This window comes from Malus domestica, chromosome 02 (genome assembly GCF_042453785.1).
Source record: "Malus domestica chromosome 02, GDT2T_hap1".
NCBI classification, from domain to species: Eukaryota; Viridiplantae; Streptophyta; class Magnoliopsida; order Rosales; family Rosaceae; genus Malus; species Malus domestica.
The window spans coordinates 35,706,098-35,731,303 of NC_091662.1; the positions used below are offsets into that span (position 1 = coordinate 35,706,098).

Below are 25,206 nucleotides of genomic sequence, written 5' to 3' on the forward strand. Positions count from 1 at the left end.
ATAATCATGATATAATAGAAAGAAAACTAGAAGGTAGGTCGATTACTTGCGCCCCAAGTAACTTCGGACTTCTCGTTTATCAAGGATTGTCGTGGATGGGTTAAGTCCACATAAAGTTCTTTTTTATGCCTTGAGGCCAAGGACTTTTAAACTAATCAGATTTACATGCCTGCGGGCTTAGGACTTGGATCTAATTTAAGCATTGAAGATATATTTAAATCAGATCCAAGTGTTGAGAAAGCTTTGTCATCATGATTTTGCTAGAAACAACTTGCATATAACTAAAAACATACAACATATCGCTAGACTTTTAAAGAAAGAAAAGACAAAGACAGAACAAAGCAGGTCGGGCAAGATTAAACCTTATCAATTAAGGCTGATTGTCTTGCAGGTCCCTATCTTTGTGGTTCTGTCAAAGGTCTGAAAGCTTAGGTGGAGAGGGGAAAGGAGAATACAAAAGGGTGAATCGATACTACAACAAGTTTGAACAAGGTAGCAGAGCTATTACAAAGTTTAGGAGAAAAGATTATCCCGAGGGGGATGAAAGTTTGGGCTAACTACAACTTCGTTTTGAAAGGCAAATCTGGCTTTTTAAGCAGAGTTTGTGCTTTTGTTTGTTTGTTTGTTTGAGTGTCCTTATTCCTGTCTTCTCTTCCTCCTTTTATAGACTACTCGGTTTGGCTCCTGTAGCAACAGTTTTGCCCGAATGCGGTCTGAGGGTGATGACTCATCAGCTTTATTACATGTAATGTCACCATAAAGTACTTTATGGGCTGTGCAGTCTGATCAGTCTACACCACTTGGTCCTTGGGTAGGTAGGCAAGTGGCCTTTGTGAATTGTATCAAGTCAGAAAAGGCCCTTTCCTGCCTTCCCAAGTCTCGGCTGGGCTTTGATCTTCTATTCCTCTAGGCCTCATTTTGGGCCGACTCCATCTTTGGGCCAAAAATTCAGTTTTTAACCCAAACAGATGGATAGCAATTTATTAAGGGGTGTGCTATCCACACCCCTCATTTTACTTCTCACACACCCGTTAATAATTTATGTACGTTGATATTCTTCAATTCTTTCGATTCGACAACCGAAAATTAAAGAGATGTGTGAGAAGTAAAATGAGGTGTGTGATATCATACCCTTTATCAAAATCTTCATTTACAGAGAGCCCCAACAATGGCTACCAGCACCACACCCTCGTCCCTCATGCTAACGTACGCCTCCTCCTACGTGCACCCACAAGACCTCACTCCCTCCCTCGTCTCCTTCCAGCCAGAGCCCCTCTTCAAAACCCTCTGCCTTTGCCCGCTGGCTCTGAGGCCTCGCGAGATAAAACCAAGCAAATGTGCCAATTCCGAGCCTCAACGAGTGCCCGCGGCGGCTCTGACGGCGGAGGCAGAGGTATCTGAGGATGTGGATGAGAACGAAGAAGTGAAAGGAGGTGATGGGTCTGTTGCTGTTGCTGTTTCTTCAAAGCCCAAGAAAGGGAAGGCTGCATTGCTTTTGAAGAGAGACAGAGTGAGTATTTTTCTGGTTTTCTGCTTCAAGTTCCGATTCTTCATTGTTTTGGGGTGAAATTTGATTTTTTGGGTTATCTCGTTGGTGGGTTTTGCTTGCTTTCGGTTTGGAATACGGTTTTGGGATTAAAATTCATGTGTTGTTCTTACATTTAGTTTCTATTCTGATGAACAGCGGTTAATTTAGCGAATAATTGTTCGTTAAGCTTCTTTAAGTTCTAAAAATGAAGGATTGATATGAGTAATTATCACCATTTCGTTATCTTGGAGAAGAGACTAGTTGTGCAACATTTGGTATTTACATCCTTCAAGTTTGATGGTTTTCGCATGTTTTTGCATAATTATAAAGGTTGAGAATTCTCCAAAGTTGCGTTTGATAGTTTGGTTCTAGTTTATTTTTATGTTTTTAGATATATTCTTGCAATGTCCTATTTTCAAGTTCTTCCAAGATTTCGGTAGTGATTCAAGCGCTCGGTTGTCTTCTTCTGTAAATGTCAGACAAGGTCCAAAAGATTCTTGGAAATTCAGAAATTGAGGGAAACCAAAAAAGAGTATGCGCTGCAGCCTGCCATTGCTTTACTGAAAGAAATGACAAATACGAAATTTGTAGAAACTGCTGAAGCCCATTTCCGCCTCAACATTGATCCAAAATATAATGACCAGCAGCTAAGAGCAACTGTGAGTTTTCTAATCTTGTTGGTCAGATGTATGTTTAGTTATCAATGCTTAACACTATATTATATCCTTTCACTTATTGTGGAATTCTTCTACTAGGTAAACCTGCCCCAAGGGAACTGGACAGACTCAAAGTGGCTGTTCTTACTCAAGGTAGTTACGATTCTCAATTTCTCACCTCTGCACTACTGTCCCTGGTGGAGAAAGAGTAATTATATCTCGCATTCAGTATGAGCTAAGGAGATGTATAAAGTAATCCACGTATTTGAACCTAGTGGATACAAGTTGAAGATTTCAACCTAGAGAATAAAAAGTACAGGCGCATAGTAGTACCGGAGCATAACTATGCGGGCAATTTCTGCATTAGCATGTATTAGGTAGGTGTCCATTATTCTGAAAATATGTTATCTGAATTCTCTATAGGGGTAATTGTTTTGGCAATTAAGCGTATATGGCAAAAACAAGTAACAACCTTATTGAGTGGTGTTTTGTGCTCTTTATGCTACTACCTTGGTTGATAAGAACAGAAGAAATACTTTCTTGGCTGAATCTATGCATCTCTAAGTGTTTTTTTATTTTCTGCCACGGGGACATTTTGCAAATGAATTAGTTGGAGGGTTTAGTATAGTATTCTCATTTCTTCCATGAAGTGGCCTTGAAATGATTGATGAGACATTGTTCCTCTACTCTTGATGAATTTTCTGTACCTGCCAATTTCTAGTTAGTGTATCATACTCCTTTTGAACTTCAAATTGGATTGGATCATTACCATTTCTCTTGTATGTAGTCTTAATAGTATTTCATGTAAGGTATAGTCACTTTCTTCTCTGAGTTTAAATTTTCCTATACTTTCTTCTTCCTGATGAAAAGACGATCTCTAAGTCATTTGAGTCCAAAGGAGGTATATATTTTAGTAATTATAAGGTTTTTCTTAACCTTTCTTAAGAATAAGTAAAAGGTTTGATATGCGATATGGTTTACCTAATCTATAAGATTTCTTGTAGTTCAAAACACATGCAATCAGATTGCATATAAAAAGTGTGGATTTGAAATTGTTAAGGATTGTATCCTCCCAAGTGATGTCCGGTATCCTTATTAATTTGCTGCTATCGATATATAGAGTGGATGAACATGATTTTCAAACAATTTGGACTTGTCTAACCAACTTTAAGTAACGAAGTCTGAGTCAAGAGGAAAGTTTCATTCAAACAATCTGTATCTGCAGCTATTGAAGTCAATGATAGTGTATTGTCCCAACTTATATGGGGCTTGGAACCTAATCGATCCTGAACTTCTATTGTTCAAGTATTTGTGTTTTTGTAACTTTAAAAATGGAACAAGCCAGCAGTTATTTCCGTTAACAATCACGACCTAATTGATCCTGAACTTCTATTGTTTATTTGATTATCCGCAGAGAACATTTTATTCTTTGAAAAAGTTGCATGCTAAGAAGAGGAAGATTGTTGATAGAAGAGCCTCTAAGAGTCGCATGATAAGGTATCAATAGATTCTTCAGTTCCCTATTTGAAATTGCTGTGATTTTGTTTTGGAATATCTTGGAGCACTGTTGAGCAAACTAGACCAAATTGTTGAAGGCTTATTGCATTATGCGTTTGCAGGTACAATGTTTATGAGAACACATTAAATTTCATGGCTCCAAAGACCATGGCCGTTTCTCCTATGCTTCCTGAGCTCAATAATTTGTTCGGGTTGAATATGCAGAAACCAGCTTCCGTAGTGTAGTAGCGATGCAAGGCTGAATGAGCTGTATAGTCCTTAGATCTCAGGCTAAGAAATTGTCTGCTTTTAATTTATTTGATATATTATTCTAATATTTGTTGTACTAATATTTATGCAATTTACACATTTTTTCAATGGGAGCCGAGCATGATTTTGTTGTAAATGACAGTTAATATCTGTAAATTTGACATTTATAAGCACATATGCTGTTTTTGCTTTCCCCGGTGCCGAAATGTTTTCCACCAATTCGAAAAATTGATTCTTGCCCGGTATTGCGTATGTCAAAGTCCTTTCCTTATGTGTACAATCAATTTTTTTCTTCCAGTTATTTACTGCTAGTATACATACAACCATCTGTTTATTTTCTCTGGTACGAGATTTTATGCAATCAGTGGCAGGAAAGAAAAATTCTGAAGTATCGATAATGTTGGATGTATTTTATGCTATATTTATGCAATATTTGATGATGTTGAACACATTTGAACTTCGATATTTTGAAGGCAGAAAACGTCTTGAAAGCAAGGAGGGAATCCAAAGATATGTCAGTATCAAGTAAAATTACAAACTCATGGATGGCTTGTGGACTATTGTCGCTTCTTTTTCTGAGAGATGCATGGCTTGTGGACTATTGTCGCTTCTTTTTCTGACAGATGGAGGACCAAACTACAAGAGCAAGCGTGAAAAATAAGCCGGCAGCTGTGAGGAGCAGCTTCCAGCCTCCGAGGGTGCAGTTGTTGCTGGCAGCCCTCATCCTTACAATTGTGTAATCAGGTTCACCCTCTTGCCCTTCTTCTTTGCCTGAAAAATATACAAATAACATAAAATTTATGTTTTTGAATTGAATACAGATGGGCTTGGAAGTGTTTGGATGGAGTGTAATTCATTGCAATAAAACACAGCATACCTGTGTCTTCTTCATCAGTGTCCATGATGAGGCGATTAAGCATTCCTTGTTTACGGGAATCAAAATTTTTTTCAGCATATTCTTTAGAGAAACCAAGGATGTATATTCCTGGTTTATGCTCCCACATCGACAAATCTCCACCGATGACAAATGGATAATGAGGATCTGATTTGGTATTATGTTGAGTACTTATCATCATATTATTCTGGTGCTCTTGCACAAGCTCGACACCAAACTCCTTTACCCGATACAGCTCAGAAAATCCGGCCATTACCGAAACAACCACTTGATCTCCACATTGTAATATTGTTTCACTCTCCATCCTCCAATGGCTTAACCATATCATATCTTCACTATCTCCTGGAATTCCAAAGAACAGTGGGGCATAGATCCACTTCAGACCCTTGCTCTTGTTACTCACTTTAGTCATTATTGGACGATTCATACTATAATGGTGATTATTAGAATTCTCTTTGGTTGCATAGGTAGCAAAGATGTTCAAGCCTCGGATTCTGTGAGTAGCAGGGAGTAAAGGGACCATAAAAGATATAGAAGACTTGGTACTTTTATAGCTGAACTGGCGTGGAACCTCATTCCCAACAAAAAATGTGCTAAATATACCAAATTGATACAGTCCCTATGCATTTTCCATGATCATCACAACATTAGTAAGTCATTTACTTCCCATTATAAATATATATGACTTATGAGAGAGAGAGAGAGAGAGAGAGAGAGAGAGAGAGAGAGGGGTGCGCACCTGGACGGGATTCCAGTTACCCTGATATGGCCTTGAACTTTCGAATGGAGGGAGGTTCATTCTAATGGCTGGCATGGATCCTATGTTGAACAAGCTCAAAAGTTTGATCATTTCCACATCAACTCTATCAATAGGCTCTATCTTGTACCAGCACTCCCACTCAACTAGATTGCAGTTGTCCCACAAAGAAACATTTTCTTGAAACCCGGATTGATATGTTATTTTTTTTAATGATATGCATCCGTTTAAATTCATCACTGCTAAATCCATCGCTTTGTGTACTTTCGGTAACCCCACAAGCGATTCGAGCTTCGTACAACCACAGAAATTGAGATGATTGAGCTTCATCAAACCTTTGATGAAAACTGGCAGAGTACAAATTGGATTCTCATTTAAATATAGTCTTTGTATTGAGGATAGACTACTTAAATCCCCACGAAATGCATCATCAGAAAGATTGCAGCTACTGAGATTCAACTCTACCAAAGAGCATGGAAAATAACTCAAGATACTTGAACTTGTTTCTGGCCATACATCACGTATTGGAATTCCATCGATTTTAAGCACTTTCAGAGACTCCATCCTCCGCATCATCTCGAATGGAAACTCATCAAGATTTGAGCAACCAGATAAAATGAGTGTTTCAAGTGATTTAAGCATACACATGCTCTTCGGAAGCATCCTAAGATTCTTGCAATTCTTCATATTCAAGTACACGAGTCTCTCCAGGTTTCCAATGGATTCATGAACAACAATCAGGCTTGTGCAATCTACAAGAATCAATTCTTCTAGACTGGGGCATTGTGAGAAGTCCATGATTTCAGTGAGGCCATGAGAATGGCTCACATCAAGGATCTTCAACGATGGAAGAAACTGTGGAAAATAAAAACAAACAAAGAAAAATTTATTTGTGTAGGAGTTAAAGAATTAAAACCTAAAGAAAGAAGGAAAAAGAAATTGATAAGCGTACTTTTGTTCCTTTGAAGACTTGTCTCAAGCTGCTATATTGCATTTCAAGAAATACCACTTTCTCCAAAGAAAAATCTATAGGTATAGAATCCAAAGGAAATTGAAGCCAACATAACCATCTTAATCCTGTAGGGAAATCTGCATAACATCCATCCAGTTGTACATGACTAAGATGCAGTAGTTGTAAATTGCGCATCCTTTCAAATGCATTGGTTTCCAAGACTGTCTCATTTGTGTTTATTGAACTGTTTGCAGGGTGCATATGCATATTCAGGACAAGACCTTGGATTTTTTCTGTACCCTAAAAGATAAAAAGGAAACATTAATATGGATAATTTTCACAAGAAATACATATATAGACATCAAAGGCATGTTTCTTACATTCTTTTCCTTCAATACTTCGAAAGAATCCTTGTAGCACCATAGTCTACTGCGTTTTCCAGGCTCTTCTGATTCGTGGCGAACAATTTCTCTTCCCATGTCACGAATCATGTCATGCATTTGCACGTTGTTGCATCCATCAATTGTCACCAAGCATCTATCAAGCAGATTTTGAATCCCAACGATTGTATAGAAATCACATCCATTGAGTCTTCTAACAATGTAGCTTTTGTTCCTTCCTATTAGAAAACAAGCAATGTGGAGGAATAATTTCCGGTCATGGTCATCTTGTAAACTGTCATAGCTTATTCTTAGTTTATTCATGATTTCACCATTAGGGAAAACTTGTAGCTTCTCCAATGCACTTTCCCATACATCTATACTTTCCCCTGATAAAGAAGAGCCCAAAACTTTTAGAGCTAGTGGAAGTCCGTCGCAGTAGTGTACAACCTTTTCTGAATATTCCATGTAACCTCTAAGGGGATGGTCCTGGCGAAAAGCATGCCAACTGAAAAGCTCTAATGACTCATTGTCATGCAAAGTTCCAACTTTGTGCACCTTCGTAACTTGATGCGCCTTTAGCAACCTTTCACGCCTAGTTGTTATAAGTATCTTACTTCCCGGATAAAACCGATCTTTCATCTTTAGCACTGCATCTAATTGGTCCATATGGTCCACATCATCAAGAACAAGAAGCACTCTTCTAGAGCTTATGGCACTTTCAATCTTTATTAATCCCTCACTAACACCATGTATTTTCACTTCTCTGCCGTTCAAAATATCAAAAAGAAGTTGCTTTTGTATTTGAACTAAGCCATTTGGTCGATCTGCTGTTTCTCTGATATTTTCAATGAAACTACTTCCTTTAAAGCTTCTAAAGTTTGAATTGTAAACATGTTTTGCAATGGTTGTCTTCCCTATTCCAGACATGCCATACACAACCAGTATACCGACATCGGTTGATCCATCTTGTAACCACAAATTGATCTCTTCGACTTGAGATTCGATTCCAATCAATTTTGGTTCAACACTCAATGATGTACGACTTAACTTGTCTCCAACCACTTTAACAATTTTTTCGATAAACTTTGATTCATACCTAAGCATTTACAAACAAAATGACAAATAAATCAAACATGTCATGTCTCACAGAAGTATTGAATGAATGAATAATGAATTGGGGAATTTAGATAATTAATAAATCAAACAAATGTTGATGGCCTTTACTTAAAAAAGAACAAAAGGAATACAGCACAGAAAGTACATACATGCCAATTTTTTCCACACCTGCTTTTGAAAAATTTTAAGCAACTGCAAACCAGTAGACTAACATGGAAAATGACTAATCCTTAAGTTGAGTCAAGTGTGATTTCTTTCAGTTGACCTAAATTAGGATTATTATTTACTGAGGTTGAATAAAAAATATATAAAAATCAAGGTCCCTACGGATCATGTTATCAAATTAACTGAAGAAAGAGGAGAAATGGAGAAAATGAAAGCTACCCATCTGCTTGATTTTGTAAGACCATGCCTGCTAGATCTGCAACCTCTGCAACTGCCTCCCTCCATCCCTTCACCTTTTCCGGCGACTGAGTTTTCTGGTGTCTAGCAATTGCTTTTCCAATACTTCCCGTCTGCTTCCTCATGTCGGACGGATCGACATGGTAGAAGACTGGTAAAACTACATGGTCCGAGGTAGTCCTCTTGCGTTCAAGGATCAACACAAGCTCATCAAGGCACCATTTGGATGACGCGTAATCTTTCGAAAACACGACAACAGAAGTTCGTGACTGCCAGATCGCTTTCTGCAGTCCTGGCTTTATATCTTCTCCTCTCTCAAGTTCATCGTCGTCTCGGAACGTGTTAAATCCTGCGTTGTTCAAGGCTGTGTAGAGGTGGTCGGTAAAAGTCTTGCGAGTGTCGCCTCTGAAGCTCAAGAACACGTCGTGGCGATAACCCCGAAAAGTTTTGGAATCAGAAGAGGTTCCTTCAGATGTTCTCACAAGAGCCATTGATGTGGATCGATGGACAAACAGCTCTTTGCAAGCCGCATTGCAATTGTCTGTGTGCAGGGTAAATATTTAATTGGGTCATGCCTATCTTGTTCTTCTTTTTTTTTCTGTCTTATGGGTCATTCCCATCTACTCCCAGGAAAATTTACAAACAATTATAAAATGGATCGTTCACATGTATTGACCCAAAAAGCATTTCTTTTAAGTCATGGTCGGCCACTAGTGGCAAAGATGAAAAGAAAAAGGAAAGAGCACTTCTTGTTTTATATGTGATTTTATAAATTATAATTTATATTAATCGTCGTCAAGATCTAAAATATCAATAATATCGGTAGTTCAAAAATACAAAAATTTTGATGAAAATATTAGGATATTATCGATATCGATAAAAATTGAATAAAAACCACGGAAATTGTAAGAAAAACTTGGAAATTTTTATTGAAACTTTGCAGGATGTTTATTTAGTCAATTATATATTAGTTTATCACAAAAAATTGGAAGGAAATGCATTGCAAGATGAATTTAACTGATTTAAGTTGATTATATAGCGAGTTGGCAAACAGTGTGAGTGTAGAAAATATGTAGTAATTAATGAAAGAAGTTTAAACACACCATAATCATTTATATATAATGAATTAGTACAATATTTTACACTTTATACATTGCATGGTAAGATATATGAGTGACTTAGTACCACATAGAGTTCCTATCAAGGTCTAAAATATTGATGATATCAGAAATATCAGTAGTCCAAAAACACGGAAATTTCGATGAAAATATCGGGATAATATCGATATTTTAGACCTCTCGTCACTCACTTTTTTGTGATAAAATACGGCACATTTTGATAGGTGCTTCATACCTATTTCTCGTCCTTGAAATGTTGAAGTCATTTCTACCGATCGTCAATCCACCAACTAGTGTTACCAATTGTCCTAAAGATGATGCGGTTATAAGATAAAAATTAAAGTAGAACATCATAATAATGTGACAGTAATGTTTAGTTACTTTCATAAGGTAAGTTGGGAATAACTTGAATCTGGGTACATGTATGGTTGAACTTGAGGTGGTTGATCCAATTGTTGTGCAGTTATATGTTTTTTGTATAGTTATAGGCTGGACCAAAAGAGAACACTTGCGGCAGTGGTTGGTCCATAATTCAAATCGGTCCATAATTCAAATCTTAGGGTCCCAGTGTTAGGTCCAAGTAGATTTTGTAAATATTTTTCTTCTGTTACTGTTTGAGCTACACGTTAAGGATCTTGTTGGAACATATATTGCACATATATACAAAATATATAAAGTGGCGAGAAATGTATATAAGACACAATATTTACGAGGTTCGACAAATTATGCCAACGTCCTTGGAGTAACAATACCAGTTTCTCATTACATGAAATATAATTTACAATGTAAGAAACAAGGGAAATTGGGAGCAATTTGCTCTTTGGTGTATTTGTATATTTCCTGAATGTTTGGCCATGTGTTTTTTTTTTTTTCCTTCTTTTTTGGTCTCTCACTCCCATTTGTAAGAAAATGGGAAACACTTAGTAGACATAATGATGGAGGTGACTTTCTTTTCCTTTTCTTTTCTTTTCTTTTCCCCTCTTTTCCTCTACTCTTCGAAGCTTCCCTCTCCTTTTCCCTTTCTCATTTTCTTCTTTTCCCTTCTCCTTTTTCTCTATTCTCCGAAATTTCCTCTCTTCTTTTCCCTTCTTCTTTTCTCTATTCTCAGGAAATTTTCTTCTGTTATTGTTTGAGCTATACGTTAAGGATCTTGTTGGAACATATTTTGCACATATATACTAAATATATAAAGTGGCGAAAAATGTATATAAAACGCAATATTTACGAGGTTCGACAAATTGTGACAATGTCCTCGAAGTAGCAATACTGGTTTCTCATTACATGAAATATAATTTACAATGTGAGAAACAAGAGAAATTGGGAGCAATTTGCTCTTTTGGCATATTTGTATATTTTCTAAATGTTTGGCCATGTGCTTTTTTTTTCTTTTTCTTCATTTTTCGGTCTCCCACTCCCATTTGTAAGAAAATGCGAAACAGTTAGTAGACATAATGATGGATGTGACTTTCCTTTTCTTTTCATTTTCCCTCTTTTCCTCTACTCTTCGAAGCTTCCCTCTTCTTTTCCCTTCTCCTTTTTCTCTATTCTCCGAAATTTCCTCTATTCTTTTTCCTTCTTCTTTTCTCTATTCTCCGGAATTTTCTCTCATTCCCAACCCTTCCTTTTCTACATTTCCTTTGTACTTTTCCTTCTCTCTACTCTCAGGAGTTTCCTTCTCATTTTTCCCTCTCCTTTGACGCCATTGTATTAGGGCTAAGATGTGGACATGTTATGTTCTGGAGAGGTGAAAATTATGGTCCCACAAATCTATTTTTCAAACATTTAGCTTTTGATCTATTAGACCAACTCCAGCCCTTGGACCCAAACTCAATTATTTGGGTTTAAACGCAAAATTTGCCACCTAAAGCTACGACTCATACCTATAAATTTTCAATGGTCCAAATCAAACTCCCTTTTTTGGTCCATCCTTTGAAATTGATCGAACAATCCATATTTGTTTTTGTCACATCCAACGGTAAAAACGACCTAAGGCTGAGATTTAAATTCAACGGTCAAAATAATATGCATATTTGGTATTGTGTATTGAAGTTTGGTTGGTTGATGTGTACATTGAAGTTTGGTCGGTTAGTGGTTGATTGGTGTAGTTTGTTTTGTTTTGGAAATTTTGTCGGAATTTAAATTTTTTTAGGTTAAAACATTCTTAAAACTAAATTAAGATAATATAACTCAAAATTTCTCTAAAACAATTAATACATTTTAAGTTCTGAAACTTAGGTTTGGAGGGTTGGGTGATGTTCATTGTTTACAAAGCTAAATTCTGTCTTCTAGTTGACCCAAATATTTGAATATGGGTTCAAGGGTTGGAGGAGTTAGTCATAACACTTATCTTTTTAGTTTTGGCAGAGATCTTCAATTTTAATTTGGGATCACATGTTTGTTAATATTAAAAGAATAAAATACTATTTCAAACTGGGTCAAATACTAGGAGAGGACATGCAAAAATGTACGGGGGTTGATATAGGAGACTACATAATGTGAAGATATAGGGGGTTGAATGTATCAGTAAAAAAAAAACCAAAAAAAACAAAAAAAAACCAAAAAAACAAAAAAAGAGGAAACCTATACTCTCAAATTTGTATTGACGTGGAGCTGATCAGTAAATTGGATCAAAAAGTTGGACTTGGATTCTCTGCCCTCCCAATTCGGTGTCCTCCTGTTTTGTGTGATCACGGTTAATTCATGCTAACATTTTATATTGTTTTTTATAAAAATAATAAGACAAAAAAAATAGTAATATAAAATATTGACGTGGCTTAACCGTGACCACACAAACAGGAGGGCACGGGGAGGGCACCGAAATGGGAGGGCAGAGAATCCAAGTCCCAAAAAGTTTCCAATTTCACATGTTTGCTAAATGGAATTATATTAAAGTATTACAGTAGGAAAGCCTCATTCATTGTCTTAAGCATGAATTTGCAGAAGGACAACTTTGGTCCTAATTCTTATTTACAGTGTAAGGAGTTATAGACAAAGATGCATAAGGTTCGAACAACTCTTTTTCTTTTCGAACAACTCCTTTTCTTTTAATATCATTTACATAAAAAAAAGCTAATGAAAAGGATCTCAATTTTTTATTTATTTATCCAAAAACACTTAATGAATTTTGTTTGATTAAAATGACAAAAGGCGGTGCCAGTACTGTAAATAAGTTAAAATTTAGGCGCAGTGACAATATTACAATTAAGTGAACAATTGTTTCTTCATAAAACCGACAACTATTTCTTCAAAAAATTTATTAAAAAATCATTAATGTGTTTTTCATTGAAAATTTTGTTGTGTGAAACATTTTCCATTAAAACTCCCTTACATAAAATCAAACAGTACTTGATCAAAAGAAAAAAAAAAAGAAAGAGTATGCAAGGAAAAAGCTCTAGCAAGACAAATGCATGCAGATATGGTTGCATATGCTCAAATCAAAATCAAATTGCTGCTTAAATTTCCGCTCTGTTTATCTTGTATATAGAATACAATGATACGTTGGGTGGTCATGCACGTGTTGTAGTTTTGGATTTCAAGAATTTGGATGTTGGAAACAAGCTCGAACTTATGTTGAACTTGGCCACTTTACAAGAAAACCCCATTTGCTTTTGCAAACCCTATTTTCTGGTATCTCACACCCCCACAATTTCTGAAAGCATTTCCCTTGTAATTCTTATGTCTCTCGTACAAAGAATAAAACCATAAAGTTCTATTTATATGTATGGGCTTTAGTTACAAGAAAGGAATCCCATGAAAACCCCAAAACCTACTCTAAACAGACTTTGAAAACGCTGAACAACAAACAAGAAACACGCCAAACCAATCGATCAGTTGGCCAGACCGATCGAGTTGGCCAAACCGATCGATTGCCGAGAATTAACAATTCCTCTTGTTGTGCTATTGCTATGAGCTGCTTGTTTTTGCTCTTACTGATCGCTCGCTTGATTGATAGCACATTCTAAAAACTTCATCACATTTTAGATAGTGGAGCAACTCACAATATTACCTTATCTAATAATTTGAATCTTTTCCAGAGACGAGTATTTCTAGATTGGTAATAGAGATAAAGTACACTCACTTATGAGCCAAGCTTTATCGAACAAGTCGAACTATCTCATTAAAGATATGAGCTGTTCATTAGCTTTATCAGCTTAACATACCCAAGCTCCATAGGTACTCATATTTTTAACTAGTCTAGTATTTCTTTTGAGCTCAACCCTTTCACTTAAAAACTGAGCATAAACGAATTACTTCGAGCATATTTACAATCCCTACGTATGGTGCTCACCTTATGAAAAATATATGGTTTTGTGTTTAATGCAAAAAAGACTAACATAAAACAAGCATGCTAGGTCAATTGCATTCCGAATCCACAAACAAAAGACATCAAGCCATAGTTGAGGGATTGGAGGGAAACCGTTATAAAATTGGCTTGGGATACATGGAATATGTCACCCTATTTTAGGTAAGTACGTCTTTATTATTTATTTAAGAGGTGTGGAGTTCGGGCTACCAGTACAATGAGCCAAACATCACAATTTAGTTTTGAATTAACCATTTACATGAGTTAGAACATAAAATCTATCATTTATAAATGAAGAAAAATATCATTAGATTGTAATAGTAAATACGTTGCTCTCGTTTTTTTTTTTGAACAAATATTATCTACACTAAGGCCTCGTTTGACAGTTCGGACTATACTGATTATTTCAGTCGGATATGATTAATAACCATCAGATAGTATCGATTAATTAGTCGAACGTTTGGTGCAATATCGGACTAAGACTGTATTATTTATATTGTATTTGGTATACAACATTTCTTGAATACAATTTCAGCAATATACATATGAATTTAAGCAGAACTCCAAAAAAATTACAAAAATTTATGGAAAAATCCAACATTTAGGACCCTTGTAAAATCCATAAACAAATCAACCAAAAACAAAAATGCCAAAAATAAATATTTTTAATGGTTGGAGCCCAGAAATTAAATATTTTCAAGCTTCCTTCCTTGTCTTCGTCCTTCTCGTTGAAGCCCAGAAATCGACCATAATCAGGGAAAGTCAAGCTCCTTTCCTCGGCTTCGTCCTTCTCGGCAGAGCCCAGATGCAAATTGTTATCCCTCTACTTGTCGGAGCCCAGCTCCCTTCCTCGTCGGAGCCTAGATAGGAAGAATTTGAATCATTGTCTTCCTCCTTCAACCCATGGAAAGTTTGATTAAAATTGTTGTTGTCAGAGATCGAAGGTGAACAGAGGAGGTGGGAGGTGTGTGTGTAAAGGAGAAGGGAGGAATAAAGAGAGAAAAAGAAGAAGACGATGGAGACGAACCTGCTATCCATACGAGAGAGCGAGCAAGAGATGCGAGAGTGGAAGGAGAGCGTTGCGAGTGGGACTTGGATTGTCTGCCCTCCTAGTCGTGGATGCGCTTCTATTTTGTGCGGTCACGGTTAAACCACGTTAATATTTTATATTAATTTTTTAATAAGATAATAAGATAAAAAATAATTAAAATATAAAATATTAACATGGCTTAACCATGATCGCATAAAATAGGAGAGCATAGAAAGGCACCACGACTAAAAGGGCAAACAATCTTTGTCCTTGCGAGTGAGGGACAGAGTGAGCGAGAGGATCCCACCAGACTAATAATACATAGGTTTTAGACGAGATAAATAATCGGGTGTGAGGGATATAAAATAAGTGGGGCCAAATTAAATAGTCTGATGCTTATTTCATATGAAGCTCACCAAACATCCGTTTTGTATTATTAATATTATCCTGTGGTATTATATGGTGTGTCAAACAAGGCCTAAGGGGGAGATGGTAGAAGTAAAAAAGAATACCATTAGACCACAATACTAAATGACAATAAGTTGATCTCGGTGAACGTGAAAAAAAGTGTTAATCAAATAAGACAGACCTGGCTTAATCAAATATTGGCCTAACTAGTGCGTGAAGCCCATTTAAGGCCCAAATGCCAGCCTGGTATTAAGCACCCCCAAAACCCAAGCCCTCTAGCTTCTTCTCAGACCCCTCTGCTCCTCTCACAACTCTCACTGTCTTTCTTCTCATACCCAACTTTTATTATTTTTGTTTAAATAAACATAAATGAAGTAATAAATTTTGGCATACCGGTAGAAGGAAAATTGACAATATGTCAAATTACCAAATCAGCCATCAAATTTAAATTTGATGTTTTGATTTTAACATCTTCTTTGGAGATGCTTACCTTTTGATTTTGAAAGGACGACTTTACTCTCTTTATTTAATGAAAGATTAACAAAAGTTTAGATTTGAACTTTAATTGCTAGCTGAGCTTACCACGAAGGTTTAATTAACAACTTTTTCACTACAAATGTCGCATTGAAAGTACGATATCACTAGGGGTGGGTTGGAAAAATCGAAAACTGAAAAAAATCGGACCGAAAACCGAACCGAGACCGAAAAAAACCGAACCGAAGCTGTTGAACCGAACCGAACCGAAGCTGTCTGGTTCGGTTTCGGTTTCTGAGGTTCGGAAACCGAACCGAACCGAACTTAACCGAAGTCTTCAAAACGACGTCGTTTTATGCTATTTTATTAATTAATAATCCTAATTCTAATACGCCACCGTTTTACCGAGTGTAACCTAAACCTAGGTCCAGTCCTCCTCTCTCGGTCTCGCCTGTTTTCGCATTCCCAATTCGCGCAGCCCCTCCCTTCCTCCCTCCTCTCAAACTCTATCTCTTTGCTCTCATTCCCAGCGGCGGTGACTGAGAATTCACCCAAAGCCAAACCTCTAAAGCCCGAGTCTGACTCTCAAAACTCTGTCTCTCAAATTCTGTCTCTCAAAAGGTTAGTACTCTCGACTACACTCTCACGTTTAATTTTCTGCTGTAGATTCAAACCAAACCTCTAAACCCGAGTCTTAAACAGGTCAGAGCACTGGAAGTGACTGAGGATTCTCTATTATTTCTCCCATCAGCAATTGGCACTGGGCGAGTTAGCACTGGAAGTGACTCAGGTGCTTAAAAAATTCTCTCTTATTTCTTGTTTGAAAACTTCGATTGAAACCCATGACCCATCTGTTTCCCCCAATTCATGTCTTCATTCAATTTGTTTAAAATTAGGGTTGTTGAAGACGAGATTGAAAGAGTTCGAAAAGCGGGAATTTCTCGGTGGATTTAAGAACAGTGAGTTTGTGGAGAAATTCAAGTCCAGCTTGGTATGTTCTCTCTACCTTCATTTCGAAATTTGTTGCTTTCGGCTTTGAGTTTTCATAGCAATTGAATTTGTTAACTTTGCATTTTGATTGCTACATTTACCAATTTGGGTTTACAGCACTAGGCCAGGTAGAGGTAGGCGTAGATGGATTGGGGGTTTGGGGTTGATCTTGTAAATTACTGTATGATTAGCCTGTAGTTTTAGGGTTCCTAGACTTGCTCAAACTTCCAATTTTCATCTGATGTGCACTGTCTACAGATCTTGCCAGATTTCAAATTAGATTTTTGGGTCTCTTGGTTAATCTTGATTTTTCCTATTTTATTTGTTCCTTCTTTTTGGATGTGCTAATTCCTGGTTTTTGTTTCTTCCATGCAATTTTATATAACTACAGAAAGGAATACCCAACGTACTATTAGCATTAGACTTGTGGGAAACATGTGCTTTTAAAATCAAAAGCAGTAACATAACACCAAGAGACTGCATATTCAGTAACCATAGAAAGAACAAAAACAAGTCAACAAATGAAAAAAAAAAACGACAAGTATACGTTTCCAATCTAGTAACCTGTTGATCTTATAATGGGTTATAACCTGTGACTTCTTTCTTCTACAAAAGATGCCTCACCTCGGTAGATCTCACACGGCATTTCTACTCCCTGGGAAAACAAATGTTTGAGAAATGAATCAGTTAACAAGCTGAATAAGCTGCATGCTATCAAATAAATGCTAAGTTGCATGCTTGCTTTACATCACGTTGTTTCTTTTTTTATTTGTATGTAGAAATGACAAGTGGAAGCTCAAATAAAGGTGCTATGTTGCCTCCTAGGCCGCCTAAGCGTTGAACTTGAGGACTTGGAAGATTTTATTTGTGCAAGACATGAAGTGATGAAACTTTGAAGGTTTATTTGACTTGTGTGATGTTTATTTTAAATTTGGACTTTTTAAAGACTTAAACTTTCATGTTTATTTAAGTTTGGACTTTGGAAATTGGAATTTGGAAGACTTGGATTCTCATTCTCATCATGGTTTTGTTGTTGTAAATATGTTATTTCCCGAAGTTGGACCGTGGATGGAGAATGTGAGCTTTTATATTTTCAAATTTTTTATTTTTTGGAGACAGAAAAAAAAAAAACAGAAAAAAAACCGAAACCGAACCGAAATAACCGAACCGAAAAAAAACCGAAAAAATGTGAACCGAACCGAACCGAAATTTCGGTTCGGTTTCGGTTTTAGGAAAAAACCGAACCGGTGGGAACCGAACCCACCCCTAGATATCACCACAGAGACCACAAAAAAAAAATTCAGCCATTAAATTTTTAGTGTCAATAAGTTTCCTTAGATTACTAATACTGCTGTTCCAAAATCGTAAACACACTTGTCAAACTTCATTAATATTATGTCTTATTTACTGCGCTATTGTAATTACAATTGCTGACGGTAACTGTGGTGTACCATACCATCCATAAGGTCTATAGCAGACAATAACAGTCACCTCTTATCTCGAGCAGAAATGGATAGATAGCAATTTATCAAAATCCTTCATTTACAGAGAGCTCCAACAATGGCTACAAGCACCACACCCTCGTCCCTCATGCTAACGTACGCCTCCTCCTACGGGCACCCACAAGACATCACTCCCTCCCTCGTCTCCTTCCAGCCCAAGCCCCTCTTCAAAACCTTCTGCCTCTGCCCGCTGGCTCTGAGGCCTCGCGAGATAAAACCAAGCAAATGGGCCAATTCCGAGCCTCACCGAGTGCCCGCGGCGGCTCTGACGGCGGAGGCAGAGGTGGCTGAGGATGTGGATGAGAACGAAGAAGTGAAAGGAGGTGATGGGTCTGCTGCTGTTGCTGTTTCTTCAAAGCCCAAGAAGGGGAAGGCTGCATTGCTTTTGAAGAGAGACAGAGTGAGTCTTTTTCCGGTTTTTCTTCTGCAAGTTCGGATTTTTCATTGTTTTGGGGGTAAAATTTGATTATTTGGGTTACCTCGTTGGTGGGTTTTGCTTATTTTTGGTTTTGATTGCGGTTTTGGGATTCAAATTTCATGTGTTGTTCTTACATTTAGTTTTTAGTTTGATGAACATCGGTTAATTTAGCTAATACTTGTTTGTTATACTAATTTAAATTCTAAAAATTAAGGATTGATTTGAGTAATTAAGGTCATTTCGTTATCTTGGAGAAGAGACTAGTTCTGCAAAATTTGATATTTACATCCTTCAAGTTTGATGGTTTTCTTATGGTTTTGCATAATTATAAAGATGGAGAATGCTCCGAAGTTGCATTTGATAATCATGTTCTAGTTTCTTTTTATGTTTATCATTTATGTTGTTAGATATAATCCTGCAATGTCTTATTTTTAAGTTCTTCCAAGATATCGGTAGTGATTCAAGTGCTCGGGTGTCTTCTTTTGTAAATGTCAGACAAGGTCCAAAAGATTCTTGGAAATTCAGAAATTGAGGGAAACCAAAAAAGAGTATGCGCTGCAGCCTGCCATTGCTTTACTGAAAGAAATGACGAATACGAAATTTGTAGAAACTGCTGAAGCCCATTTCCGCCTCAATATTGACCCAAAATATAATGACCAACAGCTAAGAGCAACTGTGAGTTTTCTGATCTTGTTGGTCAGAGATATGTTTAGTTATCAATGCTTAGCACTATATTGTATCCTTTCATTTATTGTGGAATTCTTCTACTAGGTAAACCTGCCCAAGGGAACCGGACAGACTGTTAAAGTGGCTGTTCTTACTCAAGGTAGTTACGATTCTCAATTTCTCACCTCTGCACTACTGTCCTTAGTGGAGAAAGAGTAATTATATCTGTCATTCAGTATGAGCTAAGGAGATGTATAAAGTAATCAACGTATTTGAACCTAGTGGATACAAGTTGAAGATTTCAACCTAGAGAATAAAAAGTACAGAAGCATAACTATGCAGGCAATTTCCGCATTAGCATGTATTAGGTAGGTGTCCATTATTCTGAAAATATGTTATTTGAATTCTCTATAGGTAATTGTTTTGTCAATTAAGCGTAAAAGGCGAAAACAAGTAACACCTTTACTGAGTGGTGTTTTGTGCTCTTTATGCTATTACCTTGGTTGATAAGAACAGAAGAAATACTTTCTTGGCTGAATCTAGGCATCTCTAAGTGTTTTTTATTTTCTGCCAAGGGGACATTTTGCAAATGAATTAGTTGGAGGGTTTAGTATAGTATTCTCATTTCTTCCATGAACCGGTCTTGAAATGATTGATGAGACGTTGTTCCTCTACTCTTGGTGAATTTTCTGTACCTGCCAATTTCTAGTTAGTGTATCATACTCCTTATTGAACTTCAAATTGGATTGGATCATTACCATTTCTCTTGTATGCAGTCTTAATAGTTTTTCATGTAAGGTATAGTCACTTTCTTCTCTGAGTTTAAATTTTCCTATACTTTCTTCTTCCTGATAACAAGGCGATCTCTAAGTCATTTGAGTCCAAAGGAGGTTTATATATTTTTTAGTAATTATAAGGTTTTTCTTAGAGGTCGCACTTGGTGCGATGGCAAGTGCCTTCGCCCATGAGCAGTAGGTCTCGGGTTCGAGACTTGGGAGCAGCCTCTCCATAAATGGGGGTAAGGCTAGCCGACATTCACCTCTCCCAGACCCTGCGTAAAGCGGGAGCCTTGTGCACTGGGTACGACCTTTTATAAGGTTTTTCTTAGCCTTTTTTTAAGAATAAATGGAAGTAGTCCTGATTGGAGTATGTTGTTATAAGAATAAATGGAAGTAGTCCCGATTGGAGTACGTTGTTATAATTTATAGTCTTGGTATTTAATTACATAGGGTGTTGGAGATGTTGCACTGTTGTACTTTATAGCTTATATTTACAGATATATGCTCTTTCAGAAGTTAGTGAAAATATGTGCCATATCTGATCATTTGCACCTTAGGTATTTCGTCAGTAGTAGGAGTTTACCGGTTGATCTCAACAGGCATTTCTGTACTTTGTTTGAATAATGTCAAGATTGTGTACATCTTCTACTTTTCCAGAAATCTTAAATATTCTGGTTCTCATGTTTCCCCGTTCATAATTTGCAAAAAGTTGGTGTTCTTTATGCTTGAGCTCATTTTATATCTAAGTATCTATTTTGTGCACAAATTATTTAACGTTTTTAGTTTCATATATTTCATGTTCACAGGATATCTTCTTTAATATCTGCAGGTGAAAGGTTTGATGAAGCGAAAAATGCTGGAGCAGATTTGGTTGGTGGAGATGATTTGATACAACAGATAAAGGAAGGGTTCATGGAATTTGACAAGCTAATTGCTTCACCGGATATGATGCCTAAGGTGTTGCCTTCATTCTCTTTTTTAATCAAAATAAGTGATGTGCCTCTACTGTCTGTTTGACAAGAAGGTATGTAAATCATTTTCGTTTTTACAGAGCATCTTGATAAGGGTAAAGCTAAATGCTATGTTCTTGGTTTGGTTTTTGGTCATCAAAATTAGAGTATATGGTTGAAATGCTAGGCTCCTGTGATTGAAATGAAAAAACTAGTTTTGCAGCAGAAAAATAAACTAGTCAGCTTCATAATAGTTTGACTCTAAAACTTGATGTGCATGATGAGGTGCTTGTGTGTATTATTTGGTTGATAGTGGTGAAGTTCGTGTTATTCATAAGTGAAATTAAGAACAAACAAATTGCATCAGTATGCATCTTATATTGAGATCCCGCTCCACATAACTAAATAAATACAGCTAAGAAAGAAAAAGAACAATAGGTGCTGCCCTGTTTTCCTCGTGTTTGTTCATAAATGGAGTGAAAAGTGACTCATGTTAGACTGGCTGGTCAGGTCTGCTTTTATGATTCTACCAGCTTGCTTTCTTAGAAGTGCTTAACTTTCACCTCTTACATCATATTATGAGGTATCTTTCTTTAACACGAAGTAAAAGAGTAACAACAGCAGCAACAACAACAAAGCCTTATCCCACTAAGTGGGGTCGGCACACAAAGTCAAGAGTAAATTCACAATTTATCCATGTTCTCCATTAAGTTTTCATTTTATTGTCTTTGCTACTTGTCTCAGGTTGCTAGCCTAGGAAAGATTCTAGGACCACGAGGGCTCATGCCAAACCCGAAAGCTGGTACTGTCACGCCTAATATTCCACAGGTATGGCTTGGATTGTGATGTTTTGTTTCCTTTCTGCACTTCTTTGGATATGCTTTCTTAGCCTAAATCCTAGCTTCTGTTTTAGTTATTTCCGCATGTCTCATTGTATGCATATATACATTTATATATCTGACACAGAAAGAACAATGAAATTGACGGAAGTCATTAGGTAAAAACTTAGGCTCACACACACACACACACACACACACACAGGGGATGATCCAAATTCTCAATAGGAATTGAATGAATTTTGGCACAATAAATACAGTGAGGGAAAATGAAATGAAATATAGTAGGAACATCCAAAGGATCATCATGGTAGTTCAGGAATGGATTTCCTTGCGACTGGGCAAACTTCACAAGGATTTGATTTCTCAGCTTACTGTTTAAAATGGATTTATTCGTATTCTCTTTTTCAGGCCATAGCAGAATTCAAGCAGGGGAAAGTTGAATATAGAGCAGATAAAACTGGTATAGTTCATTTGCGTTTTGGAAAAGCTGACTTTTCTGAAGAAGACCTTCTCGTAAACTTGCTTGCAGCAGTTGTATGTTCTTCACTTCTTTTTTTCTAATTTTGATTGCTGTCTGAATTCCACCCAATTGGCCATGATATTCATTTACTTATATTTTACCTGGCAGAAATCAGTAGAAGCAAATAAGCCACCAGGTGCAAAAGGTGTTTACTGGAAGAGTGCACACATATGCTCTTCGATGGGGCCTTCCATCCGGTTAAATATAAGGGAGATGCTCGATTTCAAGCTTCCGACAAATGCTTGAAGAACACTAACCACTTGTACATGTCTTTAAATTGTTCATTCAGCCTCTTAGGTGCCACTGTCGAATCTTTGCCACTGTAGTTGGTAAAGACGGTAGGTGAGAGTAAGGGGATGAAGGCGGAGGGTGACCTTGATATCATGGTATCTTGGTTGAGACTGTCCCATAAAAGAGCACACGAATCTCATCTACACCGAGTGAGAAAGGCCATGTACTAATTTTGCGATCGATATTATCCACTCACCACTTTGGTTTCTTGTTTATGAATGAGAGAAATTTTACATAGTATATGCAATGTCTGCCAGGTATCGAGCTGCTGATCTGGGTTAATCTCGGTCGGGACAAAGTGGTTGTTTAACCAGAAAACAATGTCTGCTGGAGCCAGACATCATTTGAAATGAATAATTTCTTCTTCTTCCTAGATAATTTCTTCTTCCTAGATCTTGTGGTAAAAACTACAAGCACACCCCCAAAATTCATAAAGGAAAAAATGATAAAAAAAATAGAAGAAAGAGAGAAAAGCACTGACCAAAATTCATATTTAGCGACAAAATTGCTAGCAATAGTTTCAAATAGTATCATAAATATGAGTTCATTTAGAAGAATTTAAACCAATATTTAGCACGCACTTTTATCAAAAGAAAGGAGTAGCATTTCAAAAGGTTCACGCAACAAAAGCTCTCAATTGTACTAGCACAGCAAGTACAAACAATGGAATGCAGAAGAAGTGAAATATAGAGGTCTCTTTAAATAATTTTCTGCCTATAATAAGACTAAAACAATGCACCGTTAATATGAGAAAACACTCCTCATCTCTCTCAACTTTAAGAAAATAATTGGCATTTTTCTATAATTATAAAGGGTTAAAGACCAAGGCGCCAAAAAATCAAGAAATAAAGCATCAACTTTGTGAGGATGTTAAGTAACAGTTTCTACCATCTATTGCAGTCCTTACTAAGTAATTATTTCGGGATGTACATATACTCTGAATCCGTACAGTACCAAGTTTGTAAAAGTACTGCCTATTCTATGCATGTATAACCTTCAAACTATTGTCTTCTACTAAAAACTAAAAAACAACAACGAATTCTGATTAAGATAAAAAATTCAGTCACAAAATTCAATTACAAGGTGCAGATATCCAAAAGGAATATCAACAAACAAAAACATGTGCATGCATATCAAAAGTCATATTGCATCCAAACATAAAAACTACAAAATTAAGACATGCCCTGATCTGATGGTAATTATAAAACGAAACTCACTTGAGTTAAATTGTTGACCTGAACATTAAACCTTTGACTGATTTCAACTACATCTTTTTTAGGCACCACCCTTCCTTAAATACAAAGAAGGCTGATAAATTAGTCCTTGAGATTACTCCTGTGTCTTGTCAATAAACCAGTATTTATTTGGGAAGTAGCTTATTTCCCTTGATAATGCATGAGAGAGAGAGAGATAAAATCAACCAATTTTCTACTTTCGTCTATAGTGAATCAAGACATGTAATCCACTTGCATAATAGTGGCCAAAATTTGTAAATAAAAGTTAAAACTGACACAATTTGAAAAGAAAACAAGCTTGTGTACAAGTACTTCACTTATGCTGAGTGAAGACAACAATAAATGCAAAATAAGAGCTACATGCGTGGAAGCACAATTCTTGGAATGGAAAGTAACGCATAAGATGATTTGTTCAAACATGAATAATTATTAATAAAGCAAAATATAAACATAAAGACATAAAATTTTCTGGGTAACCAAACAGACAGTAGGAAAAATTGCAATTAGAATGAAAAAGCCCCAATTCTAAACAAGACTGACAAACTGAGTACCAGAATACATATAAGAATTTCAAATTCAATTTCAAAAGTGGAGTGAAACGAGTCTCCGGACCTTGTAATTTTGAGGCGCTTTGCGAGACGGTCTGCCATTCCTGAACGTTGCCGTGCTGCTTTCTGATTCTTCAAGAAATTGGGGTTTCTGAGGTCTATCTGCGAAACCCGTGATCGATTTGGGACGGGTATGGAAGTTAAAACCTTGGGCTTTGGGAAGAGAGAGAGAAAAGAATTGGCGCCAAAATGGAAAAAGTGGAGTATCAGTATGCGTTTGCCGTTTTGTACGCCGCAAAAGGAGAGTAACGTGTTTTACTATTTTGATCATAAATTTATTTCGGGCACGTCATTTTCATTTCTGATCGTCAGATCGAATAACTTAAACGTGATTAAATGAAGAAAATTAACAAAAGATATGCAAGAAGTAAAAATAAGTCTATAAATAGCATCATTCTAAATAAAATTAGACAACTTGGCGTAAAAAGTACTTTTTTAAAATTATTTTAAAAATGCTTCTTACCATATATTTTTATTATCTCTTTATAGATATGAGATCTATATCTGCTAATGAGTCATACATCTATTAGAGTTGACACGAATTTTGATACAAATAAATGGTAAGCCTTTTTTTTTTTTGAAAAAAGTACCAGCTATTATGGTACAAATATGTGGTAAT

At 36.6% G+C, this 25,206-nt stretch overlaps 3 protein-coding genes and 1 long non-coding RNA gene across 8 annotated transcripts; 2 read left to right on the top strand and 2 right to left on the bottom strand.

The window, feature by feature from the left end:
* Nucleotides 1–1,121: 1,121 nt before the first annotated feature.
* On the top strand, nucleotides 1,122–4,688 carry LOC114822226 (large ribosomal subunit protein uL1c-like). Of its 5 annotated transcripts, none has more exons than XM_070810216.1 (6): nucleotides 1,122–1,510; nucleotides 2,008–2,187; nucleotides 2,284–2,337; nucleotides 3,599–3,681; nucleotides 3,804–3,951; nucleotides 4,425–4,587. In XM_070810216.1, the coding sequence occupies exons 1-5, from the start codon at nucleotides 1,169–1,171 to the stop codon at nucleotides 3,925–3,927; spliced, it is 783 nt and encodes a 260-aa protein (XP_070666317.1). In that variant the 5' UTR covers nucleotides 1,122–1,168; the 3' UTR covers nucleotides 3,928–3,951; nucleotides 4,425–4,587. The 5 variants fall into 5 exon arrangements, with proteins under 5 accessions (XP_070666317.1, XP_028952368.1, XP_070666326.1 ...); XM_070810225.1 differs by having other exon boundaries at nucleotides 1,123–1,510; nucleotides 3,907–3,951; XM_029096535.2 differs by lacking the exon at nucleotides 4,425–4,587 and having other exon boundaries at nucleotides 3,804–4,141.
* LOC103418582 (disease resistance protein RUN1-like) lies at nucleotides 4,341–9,127 on the bottom strand. Its single transcript, XM_070810209.1, has 6 exons — nucleotides 8,439–9,127; nucleotides 6,936–8,034; nucleotides 6,556–6,855; nucleotides 5,586–6,458; nucleotides 4,829–5,465; nucleotides 4,341–4,722 (listed from the first exon to the last, which is right to left on the bottom strand). The coding sequence occupies exons 1-6, from the start codon at nucleotides 8,945–8,947 to the stop codon at nucleotides 4,550–4,552; spliced, it is 3,591 nt and encodes a 1,196-aa protein (XP_070666310.1). The 5' UTR covers nucleotides 8,948–9,127; the 3' UTR covers nucleotides 4,341–4,549.
* A 5,209-nt stretch (nucleotides 9,128–14,336) lies between these two features.
* Nucleotides 14,337–15,108, bottom strand: LOC103407466 (uncharacterized). The gene is made up of 2 exons (XR_524777.4): nucleotides 14,905–15,108; nucleotides 14,337–14,771 (listed from the first exon to the last, which is right to left on the bottom strand). It is a non-coding gene; the product is annotated as an uncharacterized lncRNA (long non-coding RNA).
* A 3,079-nt stretch (nucleotides 15,109–18,187) lies between these two features.
* LOC103412799 (large ribosomal subunit protein uL1c-like) lies at nucleotides 18,188–22,984 on the top strand. The gene is made up of 7 exons (XM_008351330.4): nucleotides 18,188–18,681; nucleotides 19,195–19,374; nucleotides 19,471–19,525; nucleotides 20,974–21,101; nucleotides 21,839–21,922; nucleotides 22,342–22,467; nucleotides 22,562–22,984. Exons 1-7 carry the CDS (start codon nucleotides 18,340–18,342, stop codon nucleotides 22,697–22,699), a joined length of 1,053 nt encoding a protein of 350 aa, XP_008349552.1. The 5' UTR covers nucleotides 18,188–18,339; the 3' UTR covers nucleotides 22,700–22,984.
* The last annotated feature ends 2,222 nt before the right edge of the window (nucleotides 22,985–25,206 follow it).

Excerpts from the sequence above, each read along its gene's own strand:
- LOC114822226 (XM_070810216.1), top strand. The coding sequence starts at position 1,169 with ATGGCTACCAGCACCACACCCTCGTCCCTCATGCTAACGTACGCCTCC. Across the intron at positions 1,511-2,007 it reads TGCTTTTGAAGAGAGACAGA|ACAAGGTCCAAAAGATTCTT; the intron begins GTGAGTATTTTT and ends TGTAAATGTCAG. Across the intron at positions 3,682-3,803 it reads TCTAAGAGTCGCATGATAAG|GTACAATGTTTATGAGAACA; the intron begins GTATCAATAGAT and ends ATGCGTTTGCAG.
- LOC103418582 (XM_070810209.1), bottom strand. The coding sequence starts at position 8,947 with ATGGCTCTTGTGAGAACATCTGAAGGAACCTCTTCTGATTCCAAAACT. Across the intron at positions 6,459-6,555 it reads AAGTCTTCAAAGGAACAAAA|TTTCTTCCATCGTTGAAGAT; the intron begins GTACGCTTATCA and ends TATTTTCCACAG. Across the intron at positions 4,723-4,828 it reads CACTGATGAAGAAGACACAG|GCAAAGAAGAAGGGCAAGAG; the intron begins GTATGCTGTGTT and ends TATATTTTTCAG.
- LOC103412799 (XM_008351330.4), top strand. The coding sequence starts at position 18,340 with ATGGCTACAAGCACCACACCCTCGTCCCTCATGCTAACGTACGCCTCC. Across the intron at positions 19,375-19,470 it reads ACCAACAGCTAAGAGCAACT|GTAAACCTGCCCAAGGGAAC; the intron begins GTGAGTTTTCTG and ends TTCTTCTACTAG. Across the intron at positions 19,526-20,973 it reads AGTGGCTGTTCTTACTCAAG|GTGAAAGGTTTGATGAAGCG; the intron begins GTAGTTACGATT and ends TAATATCTGCAG.